The sequence below is a fragment of the Belonocnema kinseyi genome, chromosome 5 (genome assembly GCF_010883055.1).
Source record: "Belonocnema kinseyi isolate 2016_QV_RU_SX_M_011 chromosome 5, B_treatae_v1, whole genome shotgun sequence".
NCBI lineage: Eukaryota > Metazoa > Arthropoda > Insecta > Hymenoptera > Cynipidae > Belonocnema > Belonocnema kinseyi.
Genome location: NC_046661.1, coordinates 95836405 through 95858363, shown reverse-complemented (window position 1 = coordinate 95858363; position 21959 = coordinate 95836405). Strand labels below are relative to the sequence as shown.

At 28.0% G+C, this 21959-nt stretch overlaps 1 protein-coding gene across 1 annotated transcript in view; it reads right to left on the bottom strand.

The window, feature by feature from the left end:
- Positions 1-21959, bottom strand: part of LOC117173029 (neuroendocrine convertase 2) — a 59814-nt gene that overhangs the window by 33200 nt on the left and 4655 nt on the right. The window contains exons 2-3 of the mRNA XM_033361387.1: positions 2631-2735; positions 2281-2548 (exon numbers count right to left, since the gene is read on the bottom strand). Coding sequence (XP_033217278.1) covers positions 2281-2548; positions 2631-2735 — 373 coding nt within the window. The remainder of the gene's footprint in view (positions 1-2280; positions 2549-2630; positions 2736-21959) is intronic.

Here is a 21959-nt window from a genome sequence, read left to right as displayed (position 1 = left end):
TTCCTCTAATATTTATAATTTACCCCATTTCTCCTACAAACCTGGCTTCCCCTCCCCCTATTATCCTTATTTCCCTTACTTCCTATCCCCTCATTCCCCTCACTTCCCGGACTACCCCCACTTTAATTTACTCTAACCCTCCTCCATTACTCTCTGTTAATTCGCCTGCTTTCGCTTTCTTCATTTTCCGTTGCTTCTCCAGCCATAATTTCTTACTCTTTCTTCTGCTTCCCCTCCCCTCACTGTCCCGGATTCCCACCACTTATATCCCCTTACTACCACTACTGCACCTCACTTCCCCTTTCCCTACTACCCTTCCCTCGTTTTCCCTAAACCCTCATTTAGAAACCTAATGATTGAAATAATAAATGAAAAAGAAAAAAATACAACATTTACAAGAGCAATTTGGAATATATTTGAATTATTGTTTTAGTTTAAAATAATAGTAATTAATGAAAATTCTTAATACAAGTTTTTTTTCAATTTACATAACTTTTTTTTCTAAATTGTTGCTCTTGAAATAGAAATCTTATTCTTTTATTGTTATTTTGCATTCAGAAATATAATTTTCAATTATTGTTATTTCAAATTCAAAAAATAATTTTAAAAAAGACGTTAAGCACCAAAGTAATTTTTAAAAAATAAAATATATTTGATTATTTTCTTTATAATAACACCCACACTTCCCCTTTCCCTACTTCCTTTCTATCCTTTTGTTTTCACCTCTCATTTAGAAACTTTATGGTTAAAATGATCAATGAGAAAGAAAAAAATATAAAATTTACAAAAGTAGGTTATAATATTTTGCAAAAAAATCAAGTTCGAAGCTTAACGTTAATATAGAAGGAGAGGAAGGTGGTACATGTTGGATTTTTTAAAATGTTCAATGTGTTTTTGAAAATTATTATTTAAGTTTAAATCAATAGTAATTTTAAAAAATTCTTCATACATGTTCTTTTTTTTAATTTGCATAGATGTTTTTTTAATTCTTGCTCTTGTTATAAAATTCTTGTTCTTTTATTGTTCTTTTGTATATATTTCATTATTTTTATCTTAATGATTCCCCTTTCATAATTTCAAAATGGACGACTTTTCAACAACTTACATGAGTTTTCTACCAAATATTTGAATTTTTAAAGGAACTTTTAATGAAAAAAGGGCAATTGGTCACCAAGAATCCTAAATACTCTCTGAAATATTCGAATTTTTTATAAGAAACCGGAATTTCAAACCAAATATTTAAATTTTCCACTTGAGAAAATAAATTTTGAACCAAACATTTACGAGTTGAATTTTCAGTTAAAAGACATAATTTTCAATAAAATAATTAAATTTACAAACAACCAAATTCTTGGCAACTAAAAAGATAAATCATCAAACAAATAAATGAATTTTTAAGATAGTAGTTCCATTTCCAGATAAGAATTCGAATTTTTAACCCAAAAGGTAAATTTTCAACGAAAATCGTAATATTTTATATTTCAACCAAAAAGGATTTTAATTTTATACCAAAAATAGTTGAATTTGACAAAAAAAAAGGCATTTTTAACAAAATAGTTTGGATACTTAAGCAAAAGAAATTCATTTTTGACCAAATAGTTGCGATTTTTAACTATTATAATAACATTAACTTTAATTTTAGTTTTTCGAACATTCCCTAACACGATCAGGTTTTTCCTGCCATTCCTTTATATGTAGCAACTCTACAATTTTAAAAGGTATATATCTATTTCACTCAAGAATGTTTTTGTAAAAATAAATGGAATAATTATGGTATATATTTGTTTAAACTTTAATTGCTTTAAATTCTCTTGAAACTAAAATTAAAACCTAAAATTTGTATTTTAAAACCTCTTAAATTTAATTTAAGAAAAAGGGAGACTGGTACATACTGGATAATGTTCATTTGTTCATAATACAAATAATAATAATAATCGCCCATATGTATCTGTTTCGCCTAAACCATTATGTAGAAAAAGCAGATGGAGCAGTTATTATGAACCAGTTATTATTAATTATCACAATAATTGAAAAAAAATCAAAAATTTACCAGAGCAAGATGAAATATTTTGCAGAAAATAAATTAGTTTAACTATTAGGGTTGATATAACAAGGGAAGGTGGTACATACTGGATACCAGAACACTTTAGATAATCTAATTTTTTCATCACAAGAATAATATTAATCCATTTAATCATTCCTATTATTTAAGAAATCACATTATGCAGTGTGTACCACTCTCTCCTAAGTTAATCCCGAAAATAGATCAATTTTCCTTACCATCGTCCATGATAGCTGTCGTTACATTTTTTCCAGTTACTCCCTGTGCCCAAGCAGCTTCGACATTTAAATCCAATTTCGGTTTTCCCCCATTTTGCCCGGTATTTTTCAGGTACCACTGATACTGAAAATATGGATCTGTCGGATCCCGACTAGCAGGATTCGAAGGATCCTTGATTTGATACAACGGCACTAATTTGTCAACACTCAGTGCTTTGTAGCCCCTTTTGACTCGTTTGAACCCTGACTGTTGTACGGCTGTATGAATCTGTAATAAAAACCAGTTGAAATATACTATTTTTTATTTTTTAAATTTTTTTAATAATTTTTTTAAGGGCTTTTTTTCTTACCAGAGGATCCACTTTTAACTTTCTCATGTGAGGCACGGACCTTTTGCTCCGTGCATGAGGAAGGGCTCTATGTACGAAATGAAATTCGGTTTGGCTACCCAAAACCTGAAACAAAAATACGAATATTTCACAGTTTTCAGAATTTTCAAATGTTCAATTTTGATCTTCTCCAATTTAAAACAATCTTTCAATTTTTTAAAAATAAACATTCAAGGAATTAAATTTAGAATAAATCAAAATTAAGTTCCTGTTTACGTTGTTTACCTCCAACATTCAAATTTAACTAATAAATATTGGAAATTGAAAAAAAAAGAACAAGAATTTAACGATCAAATTTGGGCAGCGCACTCTTAAATTTATAAAGAAAAATCCAAAAAGCCAAAATAATGAAAGTGGTTTTAAACCTTAAATTGTTTTAATTTTTCTTTTCACTGAAAATTAGTAATTTTTACAAAGAACTTTCATATAAAATCATACGGTTTTAAAGAAGACATAGAATTTCTAAACAATTTAGGTTGTCTTAGTATTGTTACTGAAAATTATCATTTAAAAAAATCATCATGATCCGCAAATTTTAAGTTATGTTAGCGTTTTATGGTGAAAATTAGTATTTTTTAAAATAAATCATTATAATTTGATCAGGATTTAGAATGTTTTCATTATTTTGGATTATGTTAGTATTTTTCGTCGGAAATATTGGTATTTTTTAATATAAAAAAATATACATTTCCAAGAAGATTTACACAGTTTAACAATTTTAGGTTATGTCAGCATTTTGCACAAAAAATTGGTATTCTAAAACAAAAAATCATTATAATTTGAACAAGATTTAGATATTGATATTTTTAATAACAAAAAAATTATATTTACGAAAAGATGCGTACATTTTAGCAATTGTATATTATTTCAGTGTTTTTCGTCAGAATGTTATGTTTTTAATTTTTTAAAAACCCCTCACAGCAATAGGATATACCGGGATATCCCATTTGATCCCATTTAGCTCCCAGGTTATCCCAAGTATATCCCAGGGATAACCAGTCGGATATCCCGCAAGGCGAAAATTTTGATATCCCTGGGATATTTCCAGGATGTTCAAATGTCCCAAGTAGGATATAGAAAATTAATTTATATCCTACTGGGACATTTGAATATCTCGAAAACGTCCCAGGGATATCCTGGCTATCCTGGGGTTCTCCCTGGGATATCCTTCGAAACGATTTTAGATGATGTTAGCGTTTTACATAGCAAAAATTGATTTTGAAATAGAGGATTTGGTATTTTTTATAAAAAAAATTATATTTCCAAGAAGATTTACACAGTTCAACAATTTTAGGTTATTATATCAGCATTTTACATCAAAGCTTGGTATCGTGAAACAAAAATCGTTATAATTTCAACAAGGTTTAGAATCATTTATCAATTTGTGATAACTTTACTAATTTTCGACTGAAACGTTGGTATTTTTAATTTAAAAAATTATATTTCCAAGAAAATTTACAGATCTTAACAGTTATAGGTTATGTTAGCGTTTACGTCAAAAAGTTGCATTTTGAAACAAAAATCATTACGATTTGAACGGGATTTAGAATCTTTTAACAATTTTGGATTACGTTAGTATTTTTCGTCGGAAATATTGGTATTTTCAATAACAAGAAATGTTCGCATATTTTAACAATTTTGGATTATTTAAATGTTTTTCGTCAGGAATTGGTGTTTTTAACTTTTTTTAAATATATTTCAAAGAAGAACTACAATACTAAACAATTTTAGGTTATGTGAGAGTTTCACGCCAAAAAGTAAAATTTTAAAAGAAAAATTATTATAGTTCAAATAAGATTTGAAATTTTTCAACAATTTCAGGTCAGAATAAAATTTTTATCAAGGAATTGGTTATTTTAAACAAAAATAATAGCACTTAGAAGAAGATTTAGAATTTTGAAGAGTTTTCTGGTATTTTAGTGTTTTTCGTCGAAAATTACTAATACTTTTAATAAAAATTACTATCTTTCAAAGAATATTTCTAATTTGCAACAATTTTAGGTTATGCTAGTGTCTTTCACATGCAGTTAGTGTTTTTAATTAAAACGATCTCATCAGATTTCAAACATTTATAAACTTGAATAATTTCAGATTATGATAAGTGTTTTTCGTCGAATATTGAATTTTTTTTTAAGACATTAGATTTCAAACAAGTTTCGTAATTTTTTCATAATTTAAGGTTATGTTAACATCGCAAATTGGTGTTTCCAAACTAAAATAATTATATTTTAGACAAGATTTAATAATGCAAATTATCAAACATAATTATTTAGAGAAGTTATAATTGTTTATAGATAGCTATTTTATCGTATATTAATGCTAGATATTTACGGGTTTTTTTTTAACTTTTAATTTTTTGCCTACTTGTAAGTTAGTGAGATAATAATGCAAGTTAATGAACATATTTGGTTAAACAAATTATCATGGTTTATTTGCTTATATTATTATATTTATATTATGTATCATATTATTTATTTATATTTATTTATATTTATTCATTTTATATTATTATTCTCTTAGAATAATGAGACTTTTAGTTTGGAACAAATAACAAATATTAATTGTAATTTAAACAAAAAGTCTCTTAGTAACTACTTCAAGGAAAATTTACATTTAGTATGATCCTTATAAAAAATTTTATGAATATTTCAAATATCTATTTCATTTCACAAAAATATATTTACAAAAAAGAAAGAGATTGTTTCGAATATGATTCTCTGTATTGTTTCTTTATTATTGTTTATAACTGAAAAGCTAAAGAAAAATTAAAAATTTCAGAAAAAAATGCAAATTCCTAGCAATTATCTAAGAGAAGATAGTCATAAAGAGCCATAATTTGTTTACACAATAGTGATTGTTAAATTTGGTTAATTATTACCTCTCTATAAGTGGAAAATCGACAAAAGGTTGAATATTGCAGAAAAACCGCAGCTTTCTAGCATCACTCAGAGATTCAAGAAATTCATCTCTTTAGTAGAAAATTTACGAATTGTGTTAAAAAATTCTTATTTTTGGTCGAGAATTAATTTTTTCACTGAAAATGTAACTGCTTCATTTTCCGTTAAAAATTATATTTTAAATTGAAAATTTATCTATGCAAGTTGGAACTTCATATATTTTGTTGAAAATTAACCATTTTTGTAGAAAAATTTACTTTCTCTATTAAAATTATTTTTTTAATTAAAATAAAAATTAAATTAAACCACCCTCTCAGTATAGTTGATGATCCTACAAGTAGATAATTTTTAATTATAAGCACAAATATAAGTAGAAGAACCAATCATGATTTTAATACACTAACACATGTCGTGCGTTAACTATTAATTACAGGTAAATTTAATTAATTCTTTAACATACATTAGTATTTTTAATTAAATTTTATCTACTGTAGGGTCATTATTTAATTTAAGGTGGTCTCCCCTAATAGCATAGACATTTTAACCATCTATGATTTTAATTTAAAATAAAAAACTTTTCAAACAAGAAGTTGAATTTTCTACCAAAAGGACGAATTTTCAACCTGAAAACATCGATTTTCAATTTTTTAAAAACACAATAGTTGCATTTTCAGTAAAAAAAATTAATTCTCTACCAAAAAGTACAAATTTTTAGAAAAGTACTTGCGGTTTTTTCTAGAACATACAAATTTTTTGTCCACTTTTAACATAGAGTGAGATAAAAATTAATGCAATTTAACCAAAATAATTGTTTAAGCAAGTTATTGTTTTTTATAACTATCTTCTCCTATAAGAATGTTATATAGTCACGGTTGTTGTTTTTTTTCTAAAATTTGTAATTGTACTGTAGTTTTTTAGTTATGAATGAATAATAAATAAACAATAAAGAGGATAATTTTGTAAGCAATTGTTTTCTTTTTCGTGAATATAATTTTCTGAAATAAAACAGATATTTAAAATATTCTTCAAATTTTCTATAAGGATTAAATGTAAATTTTCCTTGAAGTAGTGACTAAAAGCCTTTTTGTTTAAATAAAAATAAAAATATTTATTACTTGCTCTTAAAAAAAAAGTCCGGGAGAAGCTGAAAAATTCAGAAAAATCCGCCACTTTACTTTAGGAGAATAATAAATAATAATCTAAAATAAATAAATATAATAATATATTATATGTAATATAAACAGAACAATATAAATGAATTAATAGACCATAATAAATTGTTTAAACAATTATGTTTATTAACTTGCATTAATTATTATGTTACTAAGTAAAAAATAGACGGTAAGTTAAAAATTTCAGAAAAAATGCAACTTTTTACACAATTCAAAGAAAATATTATTAAAAATAATAATTCGTTTGAACAATTATTTTCGTTCAATTTCGTTAATTAATACGACATTCTAATTGAAAAGTAGACAAAATGTTGAACATTTATGAAAAAACCGCAACTTTTTAACATTATTCAATTGCAATTTTCAATTTCAATTTATTGAATCCCAACCGCAAACGCCAATTTAAAAAATTAAAAAAGAATATTATTAAAAATAATAATTTGATTAAATAATTTTGTTTGTAGAATTTCATTAATTGTTTCCAGACTTTAAGTTAAAAGTAGACTAAAAGTAAAAACTTCATAAAAACCCACAACTTTCTGAAATAATTCGAAGAGAATATTATTAAAAGTTATAATAAATCGTTTTAAAATTATGTTTCTTAACGTGATTTAATTATTGCTTCACTGCCATTAAAAAGTGGGATAAAATTATACAATTTCAGAAAAAACTGCAAATTTCTAGTATTATTTTTAGAGAATACTATTAGACGTAATAAAACTTTATTGAAAGAATAAGTTTTGTTGAAATGAATAAATTATTATTTCATTTTAACTGAAAAGTGGGCCAATAGGGAAATATTTCAGAAAAAACCGCAACTTTCAATCATTATTCTAAGAAAATATTATTATAAATAATGATATATATTTATTTTAAATGATACATGTTTCAGCGAAGCGAAGAATAAATTGTAACGCAAAGTAAGAAACAAATATTTAAGCAATCATGAAAAATACAATTTGTACTTTATTTTGCAAAATCTAAATACCCAATCCTAAGCAGAGGTACATAGAAAATATATTATATTTGATATAAAAGTGTTGAGCATATTGTAGAAAATTTGACATTTGGGGCAAAATCGAGTGCCGAAAGAGTTTTAACAAAAGAGAGTTCACAATCGCAAAATTACAGTTGTCAATTCATTGATCTTTAATTTTGATAGGACTGTGCATGAATGTGGAAGAAATGCAAAAACCGAGGGCTAATATTCGAGGGCGTAGCGCGAGGTAAATACAAAATCGATCGTGAACAAATTTAGGGGTGATAAGCATAAAACTTCGACAAACACATTTTGGCACACCCCAGAAAATATCTAAAACTTTACCATTTTTGAAATTGGCTTTTATCTAAAGAAAAAGGTTTACAGCATATAAATTAGGTTTTAGTTGGATTACATCTACTGTAGGATCATTATCTACCTTAGGGTGTCTCCCATATATTTCTCGTTGATAATTAATCTTTTTTCGTTGATGATTCATCTTTTTTCGTTGAAAATTTAGCTCATTGGTTGAAAGTAGTATGAAAATGTTTGGTTTAGAAATTTGAAGTTAGGTCAAAAACTTGGTTAAAAAAAATGTGTAAGAATTCAACTATTTCGTTGAGATTTCATATTTTTTGGTTAAATTCGTTTATTTTTAATTTTTAAATTAAAATCTTTTTTGGTTGAAATATACTTGAATCTGGATTCAGTGATTCTCGATTTAGTGTTTCCGAGAATTGACGCCGAGCCGCCGAAAGTACTTAGAAGAGCTTCAGGAGGGATGTGCGATGTTCACTTAGGCGTGGCAAGCCAGAAAGAGAAACAGGAGAGAGACCAGAATTAACTAGATTTAAAATTGTATGTACCTAGTTAAAATGTAGTTTTTTTCAAACAAAATTAACGTCATTTTTCAAATTGTGTTGTATCAGAAGAAAAATGTTCACAGCATATAAATTAGATTTTAGTTGGACTACATCCACTTTTTATTTATGTGTCCCTCTTTAAAGTTATATACTCGAATGAAGGATTACTTGCCTCATTTTTCATACAGGACACGTAGTTAGAGGGGGAAAAACATAGTTACATAAGGCCATATTGAGCGTTTTCTGCACCCCACCTTTGGAATTTTAAGTGGAGCGAACAAGCTACAAGGAAGAAAAGATAAAATAAAATAAAATATAACGTCGTGAACAGACGTAAGTCGGTGTCATTGCCGTCATTCCGTAGTTTGAAATTCAAGACCTGCCATCTCAATATCATTCTTTTTCTACGACTATCGGCAATTTATTTCTTCAGCATTATAAAAACTTTCCCGAGAGACGTAAAAAGCTGCATTCTAGATATGTATCTATAAAAAAAGTATCTTTATGGGATAAAAGCTTTTTAATGATAACAAATTGCTCTAGCTTGAAAAAAAATACTTTCAATGCAATTTCATACGATAAACCAAAACCATTACTTTTTCCGTATAAAAGTCCAAAAATACTGGAAAGCATAGACCTTTTTTTTTTGTTTCATGTAACTTTTATATTAAATTATAAATTTTATTATTACAAGATTATTATACTTCGTAGCATATGTCATCTTAAATAATAAAAAAGCAAGGAAACTTTTTTGATAATTGATCAAAATTGACCTATTATCATCACATTATTTTTTAAATACTATGAATCTTCTTCGAAACCTAATTTTGTAAATCATATGTACCAATTTTCTAATAACAATAGCAAATTTAAATAAAAAAACTGACTTAACGTAAAAAACTGAAACATTCATCAATTGTTCCACCTTGTGAATTTTACATTTTCATGAACAAAAATCATTTTATTTACATCTAATGATTTTTGTTTCAAAATGCCAATTTCAGTTGAAAAACATCAACATTACCTAAAGTTCTTAAACTTTTTAAATTTTCTTTAATATCTAGTTTTTTTTAAAAGTACCGAATAAGGGCAAATTGATCCGAATTGTACAACTTCTTCTAGTTCTAATTGGTTTGTTTAAGACAATCTATTTTATGGGAAAAACGTTCAAATAATGTCAATATCCCTTTTTTGTGTATAATGCTAACATACTCTTTTCCTATTTGAAAACAGAATTGAAAAAATTAGTTTCCAACCAAAAACACTAACATAACCCACAATTCTTAAAAGATCCTAAATCTTGTTCAAATTATAATCGTTTTGTTTTAAAATACCAATGTTTGGGACAGTTCTACTGTCGGAAATCGAATAAGAGGCGAGGTGGAGAAATTACTAAATTATATCTTAATAAAATGTCATTTGATTTTACACTTGTAGACCCTATATACGGTCACGATACGGGCAATAAGAAAGTTTTCATTTTGTTATATTATCTCGGTCATAGAGACTTCTCGGAATTTGTTTATAATAATAGCGACTGGTTGGGCTCAGGTAGATGGGTTCGCCTGTCGGTAGCATAGTCCACTCTCTACGGAGAAGTACAAGTATTCTGTAAATTACAAATAGAGTTATCCAAATAGGCAATTTAGGATGTTTATGATTATGATAATGTAGAAACGTCGAACGTCGTTCCAACTTCCGAATCTCCAGAATAACTACCAGAACAAATACTCTAATCCACTGGTCTGGATTGGTAATTGTAGGTACCACGCAGTCGAAGAAATTGCTTTTTTTCTCTGAGCTCTAGCAGGAATTTCTTCTTTAATGTGTAAGCAAATCAATTTTTTTTGTATCCGTCGCATAATGTGCCTCTTTTTATCTGCCGCATAAGATGCCTCTTTGTAAACATTGTTCTTCCCTGCATCTAATTGTTAAACAAGTACCATAGCCCGTTAGACAATACGGTAACACCAGTTCTTATCAATCGCTAAAACCATATTCTCACTTATCACGACGCTAAATCGACTGCAACAAGAACCCGAGTTTGAGATTCTCTAAATGACCAAAAAAATAACTATAAGCACTTCAATCCTCCACCATCGCAGTTTACGTAGGTATAAGGAAATTGTTTTCTTCCAGCAACAGTGATATGTACCTATCAAATTTACATGTTCTATAATATCTTCTCTTCCACTGCGAATGTGTAGTTTCCCGCTCTTAGATGGCTACTTCATTAACAAACCAACCACCCATGAAAAAGAAGATAAGAGGAACTTTTCCACTGTGCCCGTTTGATAAATGGATTTTCCCTAGAGACTACATCTACTTCGCTCTCTCAATCCTGTTCTTAACGACCTTTAATTCCTCCAATCACTCTGCATGGTTGAAAACTTTTTCTTTGCAAAAATTACCCATTTTTAATTAGTCTCCATTTGAATTATTTGTGACTACTTAAAAGATGACAATTATCACGATCAGTAATATAAGAAATTGTCGAATCCCAAAATTTATTATTCCTTAGTAATCACAATCCTTTCACGATCAAAACGCTGCCTATTTCATTAAGACAGCAATTTTACAAAATGCGAAGATGCTTCCATTGTACAAAATTATCGTTTCTAGGGAGTCCAGTTGCACTTAAAGAAAAATAAACCATTTTTAAACATTCACGTTTCCATATTTTTCTAGATGCCTTAATAATTGGAGTATCATAAGTGACCTGAGAATTCGTCCTACACTCTCCCCGTTTTTCTAAGTAGATGATATGCTACCATAACAGCCAATGTTGGTATTTTAGTGATACTCCGACATATCATTTATTATATTCTATACAATTGGCGTGAAATGAAGAAACCGACCTTGCACCACAAAAAATCGAACGCGAGGATTTTAATTCCTCTAAAGAGTGAAACCATGCCCGATCGAATTAGCATATTCTCAAGTCTGTGCTATTAAAATTAAATCAAATGAAAACACGATTTTCTTGAAAAGCTGAAAAAGGAACTGTAAGGTCGGTTTATTCGTCCCACGCCACATATAGTATATACTTATCTCTATCAATAGTAGACAATGAGCAAATGAACTACAATTGAGTAATCAATTTTCGGTCACCCGCCATTAATTAAAATCCTTTCCAATTAGAGTTATGAAACCCTTAGCTACTTCTCTAAATTTAGTGGTCTGTTGCTGCCAAGTAGACCTCTGCTGTGAAAACCCTCTGCCTAACGGCATAGTAAATCTGCAATCACTGTTTTGCTTTAACGGTATTTAATTGATACGAAAATGTCTATCTATATAAAAAAAACTCTTACATTCTTAAATCATTTTGCTGCAGATTAAATTTTCACCCGCAAACATATAGGACGAGTTGGTAAAAATAAACCACTTCTCAAGGGATCCACTATTAGGACGATCATTATTTACGAGTCTTAAAAAAGATCACTAGTGGGACCTCAGCTCAGACAAATTTTATGTTCAAGTCAAATGAATAAAGTTGTGCTATTCGAGCAGGGCACCTCGAGTCTAAAGTACACGAAATTATGATTCCCTGAAACTGAACAAAGATAGTAAAAAGTTTCAGTTTGCTCTGCAGTACAAGAGAGATACTGCCTCTGTCTCGCATTTAAAAATTTAATATCACTTTGTCTTGATTCTTGGGCAGACCAAGAAACTGTCTTTACATAATTGATTCCAGATTCCTAGATCATTCCACTAAAGTTACGCGTATATCCGGATCCTAAAGAGGCTGATCAGAAACACCATACAACTAAAATTCTACCAATGTTTCTTCCTAGGATGGCTCGATAAAGGACCTCCGAAGTGCTGTGCTAATGTATAGAATAGATCCTAACCATAACCAGAAAGCACTTAAACTTACATGGTGTACAAATGCGAATCCCTAGTTGAATTTAAAGCTAACATGTACCTGCACCAATTATCTTGACGAGGTAAGTCTTTACCCTGAACAAAATTTGTTGTCAGCCTTTCCTCTGTATTGTCGACAGAGTTACTTTTTCCGATACCGGATGAATAATCGGTATTGACAGCCTGAGAGAATTATACAATACCTCGCTTTTACTACTTCTTTCTTTCAATGGACTTCGATATGCGTCATTTATGTTCATCTACATTCGGATTGTATTATGCATTACACGGAAATTTGTTGGGTAATCGTCATCTGAACAGTTGAATGTGCGATCCATTGTGCTTTCCTGAAATGTCTTTCAGTCTTCAAAGGATGTCAAGGATACATTTTCCCTTTTTCGTGTTAATGACAAACTTGCACTTTTTCCTTAGATAGAAGATAAATATTTTGTTACCATCCGAGGCGGTTCCATTGTCCAAAATCGAATGAGAGGCAGGGTGGACAAATTACAAAGCCACTTTTGATTGACACTAATATTAAAATGTCCTTTATGCACTGTCTTTACAAAGCTTGCAGTGGATTTTCAGTCGGCTTTAATCATTTACGTCGGGAAATATCTTCCGCGAGCACAAACACTCTTTCATCTTTCCCCAATGTCGTCCTGTCTATTCTTGGATTCCTTGGTCTTCTCCTATCCCAACCTCCTTCACTCCTTTTTCCGTCATATAGGTACTCTCTGAATTCCCGGTAAAAAGGCTTACATTAAAAAGTATTGAAAAATTTCATTCATTTAGTTGTAACGTGAGAAATATTGAATACTTCTGGATACCGTTTTTGTCCTCCCGTTTTCAATATCCACGGCAGTTGAAGTTAGCTATCAAACTGAATCCCTTTATGTACCTAGCGCTGACAATATTTTGCTGAATACCACAAAGCAACCAAGAATTAGACAAATTTTAACCCCTTTTAATTTATCAAATTTTGCTACATTTATTTACTGTTTTTCGAATAATAATCGGGCAAAAAGCTTTTTAAAACATAGGGTCGGTCATTTTACGATGTCATGATCAATTTCCACACAGAAGATTCTGGTGAAAAATAATTTTTTCAATTTTTTATCATGACTATATTTTATTAATTGATTATATTTGAACAAAGTGAATATTTGACGATAAAGAAATGTATTCTTACATACAATCCTACTAGATTCGCAAATTTAATGCTTTTAGAGCGCGTTCTAATGTTTCAAACAAAAATTGTGTTTTTAATGTATTCGAGGTAACGTCTGACGGCTCCGAACGGCTTTAAAGGGGATTGAAATCTTATAATTTTCGCCGCCTAATGAGAATTAAAAAACTAAGAACATAAACGGCATTCTTAGGGATTCAAATTTTCTAATACTTTTTAATGCAAGGCTTCTTACCGGGTTCCTCGTCTCACCTGGAAAGATATTTTATTTCCACCTCATCGCCTGACCAGCGTATTCCTTGCTACGCAGAATCTTTTCACCTTCTCCTATTCAGAATTACATGTTACACACAGAGATGATCATCTCTGATGGTATACCAGGATCAACTTAAGATCACAACACCTCCATCGGCCACCTGTTCACCCTAACCCCAGTAAGAAGATGTGCATTAAAATTATTTAAAATGTGACCAAAAGGAAATTTGTTTGATTTCAAATTGGCGTGAATGCTCTTTGAATCAAACAGAATCGTTCTGGATTCAAACGTTGTTAATTATACTTTCCGGAAGGAACTACATTGACTCCAGCAATCTTCCTCGTTTCGCAGATTTAAACAGATTTAACTTTCCTTCAATTTCTATCCCGTTCAAAACATAATTAAAATCTATTCATTCATTGATTGAATTAAAACGTTAACGACACAAAACGACATCAATTTAGATTTAAAAAGTTATGAATTTGACCATAATTAAAATAATTAAAATCTATTTTAATTGCCTTCTTCTTACCGGGACACGACCACGAGTTCCGAAGACTAAATTATATTTATGAGAGAGTGAGGTATGGTGCCGAGCTTTGAATTAAATGTCCTGTAAATTATAAATTAAATGTGACTTTTATGTGTGCGTGTTTTAGCGAGAAGCTCCGATTATCCGGTTACATATGTAATTACTTAAAACCGTTTCTCTACTACATCATTATTTGATATTTAATTCATTCGCTGGTCTTGCATTTCGGTCAACGTACCCCATAACATAGGGCACGGTGTCCCTCATTTTACTGCTGGTTTATTTCAATAATATGATCAACAGAATAAAAAGTGTAGAATATAATAATTCTTGAGAGTATTATGTAATGAAGAAAAATTACTCTAGGCATGATCAATACTATATAAGTGTTTTCTTGCCAATCAGAGTAAAATATGTCGCAGATCCTAGTTATAACCTCTTACTCCTTGAAGAACAGATCTTTCTTGCCCACAAGTACTAAAGGCGCGAAAATTCAAAACAGACATTGTTCAATAATATTTGAAATTACATTTATTCAGCTATTGTTCCAGCTCTATAATTAGGACCACCCTAATTAATAAAAAGAAATGCTTGAAGTGTGCTTAAAATGAGAAATTATAATTAGGGATGGAAGCAGCTCCATAAGAATAAGTTTTACTATTTGTAGGTTAGAAGCTTAAAGTTTACATGCTGGTCTCTTTCAAACGACTAAAAAATGAATTTGTGCGGCTAAGTAAAGAGATCTTTGAAGTATATTTTAATAGAAAAATGTAAATAGGAATGGAAATACATTCATAATCTTTATAACAACAATTTTTTATATTTGTAGGTTATAATCGCGAATTTAAAATGATATTACTATCCGTATTATTATTAAATATAACTAATCAGGCTGACCGTTTTAATAGAAGAAAAAAATGACGGTCATTTCCCGTTTCGCAAAAATTTTTCACGGTCAATAATATATAAAAAATCGAACTCCATTTGAAGCAATACAAGATAAACTATAAATTAAAGCATTTAAGGTGGAACTCTTGAATTTTACACTTTTTAAATTGAAGTTGAAAAGTTTTTTGATTTACAAAGTTTGTATTCAAATGTTCAATAGTTTACACGTAAACAATGGAAAGTGCTTACATTTTTCAATAGAACAGTTTTATCATTTTCAATGCTCGAAATTAAAGAATCAATGAAATTATAAATTTTCAAAATTATATTGTCTTAAATAATTTTAAGTTAAAAACGCTAAAAAATAAATTTATTTTTTAATTGAACACTTCTTAAATTATAATATAAATTATTTTCATTTCAAATAGATTAAACATCCTTGAAAAGCTTCAAAATTTTATTTCGAAAAACCTCAAAGTTCATTTAAATTTATTAAAATTTAGAACTATTTTTGAATTTTTTTCAGAATTTCTAAATATCTTTCAAGATGAATGGAATTTTTCCTATACATTTTAGAAAATCCTGCACATTTTAAAAAATTTTCTTAAAATCTTTTTTAATAATTTTGGAAATCTTTTAAAATGTTTTTGTATATTCTCTTGAAATAATTTTCCAGAATGAAATTTTTTTTCATTTTTTCTCGGAATCTTAGAAAACAGTTTTATTATTTTGAAGCTCAGCCTTTCACAATTCTTAAAAAGTTTCTTATTTTTTTTGTAATCTGTAAAAATCTGCATTTTGTTAAACAGAAAAATTCAAAAATTTAACTTATAAATTAAACCTTTAAAAAAACCAAAATCGTAACGTTCAAAGCTGAAAACCTCTTCGAAATTTTAATGCTTCAAAGCTTTCCATGTCAAACAATTCAATTTCAAATTATTTTCTTTGAAATATTTGGTTTCAATTTACTCGTTTTAAATAAACAGTCGAATATTGCTAAATATTCAATAATTATTCTTTTTCTAAATTCAAAAATTTCGAATTAAATAGATCAAAATCGAATATTTTACACTGAAACAATATTTTGAATTTAATAAAAGCCTTTAATTACAAATACATTATTATGAAATTATTTTTAAGTTAAAAATATTTTTTAAAGTTTCAATCGGGCGTTTACATTTTGTTAATGATCAAGACTTTCGAATTCAAACAGTTTAATTTTTAACGTTAAAATCTGAACACTTGTTAACTTGAACAGATTTCGAATCATTTTTTCATATCAATTATTGTTCCCTTTTAATACTTAAAGTATAGATTCATTTCAAAAATTATTTATTTAAACTAAATAAGATAAAATAACTATGTTTTTTCACCATTTTTCAACTTTAAACGCTTTTAATATTCGATTGTTTAAGTCTTCGAAACCGCATTTTAAAATTCTTAAAATTAAAAATATAATTTCTAAAATGGAAAACTTTTAAAGTAGAAAATTTTTGATTATCGCATTGTCAACGGAATTACGTCATAATTGAAAAAGACAACAATTAAACTGATTATAATATTTTTAAAACTTTTGAAATACAGCCACCCTCTTAATTTTTACAACAGACTTTTCCATCTGTTTCCAACAAAAATGTTTTTTTCATTATAAATATTCTGGCACGTATTTTAAAAAAAAAATTTCATTACATAACACTATTTTTTCAAACCAATAAAGTCATTTTATGAAAAAAGTTATATGCAAATGAACAAACGCGGGCATTTTTTGTAGTTGATAACGTGTTCAGTTTAGAGGCAAAATTCCTAAAGTACATTTTTATCATAACTCTGATATGGAGAAGGAAATTCTTATTTTATTTTATCGTTCCTCTTCAACCGAAAAGTGTTTTCGTTTGAAAGTCCGTATGGGGTCTCATTTGGGAATCCACATGATATTTATTTGCAAATGGTCTTCCATTATTAGATTATCAAACAAGGTTTTATATTCACTGAGTGGACTTATTTATGTGCAATTTTCAACGCGGGAGTCCAGATTTATTATCAAGGAAATTCTATGAGCCTTGTACTGAATACGTGTATTATATACACATTAGGGTGGGCCAAAAAAGGCTCTTTTCTAAAATGACTACGCTAGAAATTGTTCCTTTTAATGTGAAAAAATCTAGGGGTCTATCGAATCCATTTTTGCACAAAATTGTTTATTTAATTGTAATTGCCACTTTCCTTGGCTTATTTTATTTTATAATCCATTAACAGCCGTAACTAAATTTTTTAAAAATATTTTTATGCAACAATGGTTTAAGGAGACTTTTAAACAATTTTTTCACAAAATTTTTGGTGATGAATTTTACTGAAAATAAAACGATGGATGTCCAAAAACCGCAATCATAGTAAGCTTACCTTTTTTTTGCATAAAAGGGACATTTTGACATGAAAAGGAACAATTTGCAGTGAAGTCATTTAAAAAAATAACATTTTTAGACCGCCCTAAAGATATTACTATTATTCAAAGTGTAAGTAGAATTGAAAACCACGGAAAATAAAAAGGAAAAATAAAAAATTTATTGATCAGGATGTATCAGTAAGATACTCTTTTCCTTTGATAGAATGTAGAGATAGATTATGAAACGATTTTTAGAAGAGTTTTATAACTTTAACTATATATATGAACCTCATCGACATGTTATATTTGCAGCCAGCAATTGGCGTTTAAAGCTTCTTAAAGACCAATTTTTATAGCTTTACGTGTACTGAATAAATAACTACAAATTGTCATTGATTTTCTTTAAACTGTGAGATCGCTTAAGTTTTCTTATTTATTCCTTAATTCATTAATAAAACTTACACATATTAATTATGAATAAAAAATACATAATTTTGAAAAAGTAGTGACTAGGTAAAATAAATTTTATTTGTAGAGCTTTGAATTCATTATTTTAAATAATCTTAATTAGGTACACAAAATTTAATAAGCGAGGATTAATATTTACATTAGACATTAATTTTTTTGTAGTTAGAGTAACAAAAATATTTTTGGGGCTGCCACCACTTCTTTTTAAATTTATTTCTCTCCATCGTCTCAAATTATAAAAAATTAATTTTTCATTTTCAAATTAGTTTATTTTTATCAAGCCATGAAATTTCCGTTCTGAATAAATTAGCCTAGAACATGGAAGAATTGTAATTACTCTCTAATTTATTCATAAATTCATTAAAAAGTATAATTTTTGTTTTGAATACTCGATTATAGAAGATTCAAGATAAAATCATTTTATTTTTTTATTATTTCACAAAAAAAGTATTTATGCAGGGATCACAGTCCGTCCCCTTTTCTCCTTTTTCTCTTTTAAATAAAAAAAAATCCTTACAACTCTAAAAATCGAGAATTTTTACCCAATTTTCTCTTTTTCCTCGCTTTTAAAAAGTTCTTGATTGATTTTTTAAGAATCATAAGCAGAAAAAGATAGAAAACTAAATAGTTGAATTTCTGACAAACAAACAAAAACGAAATTTCAACAACAAAAAATATTGTCTAACAATTTACTCTAACTTTTAATCAAACAATTGAATTTTTAACAAAATAATTACTTTTTTAATCAAGCAATGAAAATTTTAACCAAAAATTTAAATTCTCAACTCAATCGCAGAAAAATTAACTTTAATCTAAATAGTTGAATGTAGTGCCAAAATTGTCGAATTTTTAACCCAAAAGGACGATTTTTCCACAAAAGGGGTACATTTTAATTTTTCAACTAAAGAAATAAATCTAGAACCAAAGAAAAAAATGAATTTTTCACAAGGTAGGTAAAATTTTAACCAAATAGTTCATTCTCAATCAAATAATTTAATTTTCAACCCCAAAATATAAATTTCCAAAAAAACAGTTGAATTTTAAGCCAAACAGTATGACTCTTAACAAAATTATTGAATTTTCAACGAAATGATTAAATTTATGAACAAGTGCTAAAATTTTTAACTAAAAAAAGATGAATTTTCAAATAAAACAAATTTCTATCAAAATAGATGAATTTTTAAATTAAAAAAGGTTTTTTAGCTAGGAAATAAGTACAAATTTAATTAAATTGTCGAATTTTTCAGAAGATAGACGAATTTTCTATCAAAAAGTTTAATTTAAAAATCAAATTAACTTTCAGCTAAATAGTTGCATTTACTAACAAAATATTTGAATTTTCAACGCAAAAGGGCGAGTTCTCAAGAAATATGATTAAGATTAATTCTTTTCCAGATGGGAAAAGAAAAACAATTTCAAAGTGTTTAATTTTCCTGCGCAACGGACGAATTTCCTATGAGAGAGATACATTTTTATTTTTCAACCAAAGAGAATTTTGATCTATTATGATGAATCTTTAACCAAAAAACTTAGTTTTTCAGAAAGTACTTGAGCTTTACACTAAATAGTTCATTTTCAAACTAGTATTTCAATTTTCAACAAAATAGTTGATTTTTAAACTGAAAATAATGATTTTTTAACAATATTATTCAATATTCAACAAGATAACTAAATTTTTAACCAAGTATTAAAATGTTTAAACAAAGAAAATGAATATTTTTAACTAAGCAGTTAAATTGTTACCAAAAAATATGAAATTTCTATCGAAAAAGAATAATTTTCATACAGAAAGATATTTTCCAGTTTAAAAAAAAATAAATTTAATCGAATTATTAAATTTTCGAGCCAAATCGACCTATTTTCTTTTATAAAGTGGAATTTTCAAGACAAAAATGATGAATTTTCAACAAAATTTAAACTTTCAGCTAAATAATATTTAATGTACTGTTAAAACAAAATTTTAATCGAAGGGTTCAATTTCCAAACAAAAATGATTAAACTTTGGACAAAAGATAAAAACGATTTTTCAACAAAATAATTGAATTTTCTAACAGAAAATATTTTTCATTAAAAAAAGAAACTAAATTTCAACAAAAATGTTGAATTTTAAACCTATAAAGACGAATTTTCTATAAAACAGTCGAATTTTGAACCCAAAATTATGAATTTTCAACAAAAAGTTAATTTTCAACCAAATAGTAAAATTTCGTAAGAAAATAGTTAAATTTTGAAACAATGGGAATGATGCTCTAATAAAAATTTTAAATTTTCAACGATAAATGGATTTTATATCATATTGTTGAATTTTGCAGCCAAATATGCGAATTTTCTACAAAAAAAGTTGAATTTTCAACACGAAGTCATGATTTTTCAAAAACATAATTAACTTTCAGCTAAATAGTTAAATTAATATTTATATAGTTACATTTTCGACAAAAAAGCATGAATTTTTCACAAAGGAGGTAAATTTTAGTTTTCAACCAAAGAGATGAATTTTCAACCAAAGAGATGAATTTTCAACCAAAAACATAAATTTCTCACGAAGTAGTTGCAATGAAACTATCGGAGTAACAAAAAAGTACTAAAAAAAGATTAATTTTTAAATCAAAAAGAGGATTTTTCAACAAAATAGTTGAATTTTCAAGCAAAACATATTTTTCAGTAAAGAAAAAATTTTTTCATTTACATTGTTAAATTTTCAACACAGAAATACGAATCTTATACGGAATAACTTTCAATCAAAATAGTTAAATTTTTAAAAACCATACATTAAACTTTCAAAAAAGTAATAAAATCAACCAATTTTTAATCAAAAATATAATAGTAGATTTTTCAATAAAAAATAGTTGGATATTCTCATTGCATTCATTTAATAAAAAAATGTGTAGTATTTTTGTGCATAAAATAATATACTAGAAACATTTATGAGAATAAGGAATGAAAATATTTTTACTGATAAAAATACATTTTAAAAAGTTCAAACATAAGTATTTTACAATTATGTTCTTCATCTACAGTTCAATATTTCCTTTTTTTGTATGAAGAAAGTTAAAAAAAATTGTAAACATAAAAATGCTTACAAAAGATGCTAAACAAAGCGCTACATCCCGCGTGGAAAAATTTCGGGGTGCTGGCCAAGCGCTGGCCAGACCGTCTTGTGTCTGGTCAGACGCTGGACAGACGGTCTAATAGCGCCGCTGGCCAGAAGTGTAACGCCTAAACCATGAGATGGACTAGATTAGACGGCGCTGACCAGCCGCTGATCAGCTCATCCAGAATAGACGAGCTGACCAGACGCTGGCCAGACGTGTAACGCATTTACCACGCGATGGTTTAGATTGGGCCGTACAGAAAGAGGAGGGAAAAAAGTATCAGAACTTCACAGATAGTACACTACCTTTCAAATCAGAATTTCAATATGCTCTGAAAAAAATTTCAAGTTAAAATATTCAGTAGTTTATTTTTTATGACAGTTTTCGTCACTGGGGTAAAAACTTATCCAGGTGTGGCAAGTATGTTCTTCTATAAATGCGTGGCAAGCAAGGATTAAATTGAAATATCTCAGTTCAAGATTCATCATTTATTCGTTTTTTGTTGAAAATTAATTTAGTTTACTTTAAGTTCAACTATTATATAATAATGATCACAAAATAGCAGGCAATTCACGATATTAGCCCTAAGTACGGCCATCCCACGAACGCCGAGTGATACGCGACAATTAACATAACCTACAAAATCATTGATCGATATCGATTTTTTATCAAGTTTTAAATACTATTACATGGATTCTTTCCTTATT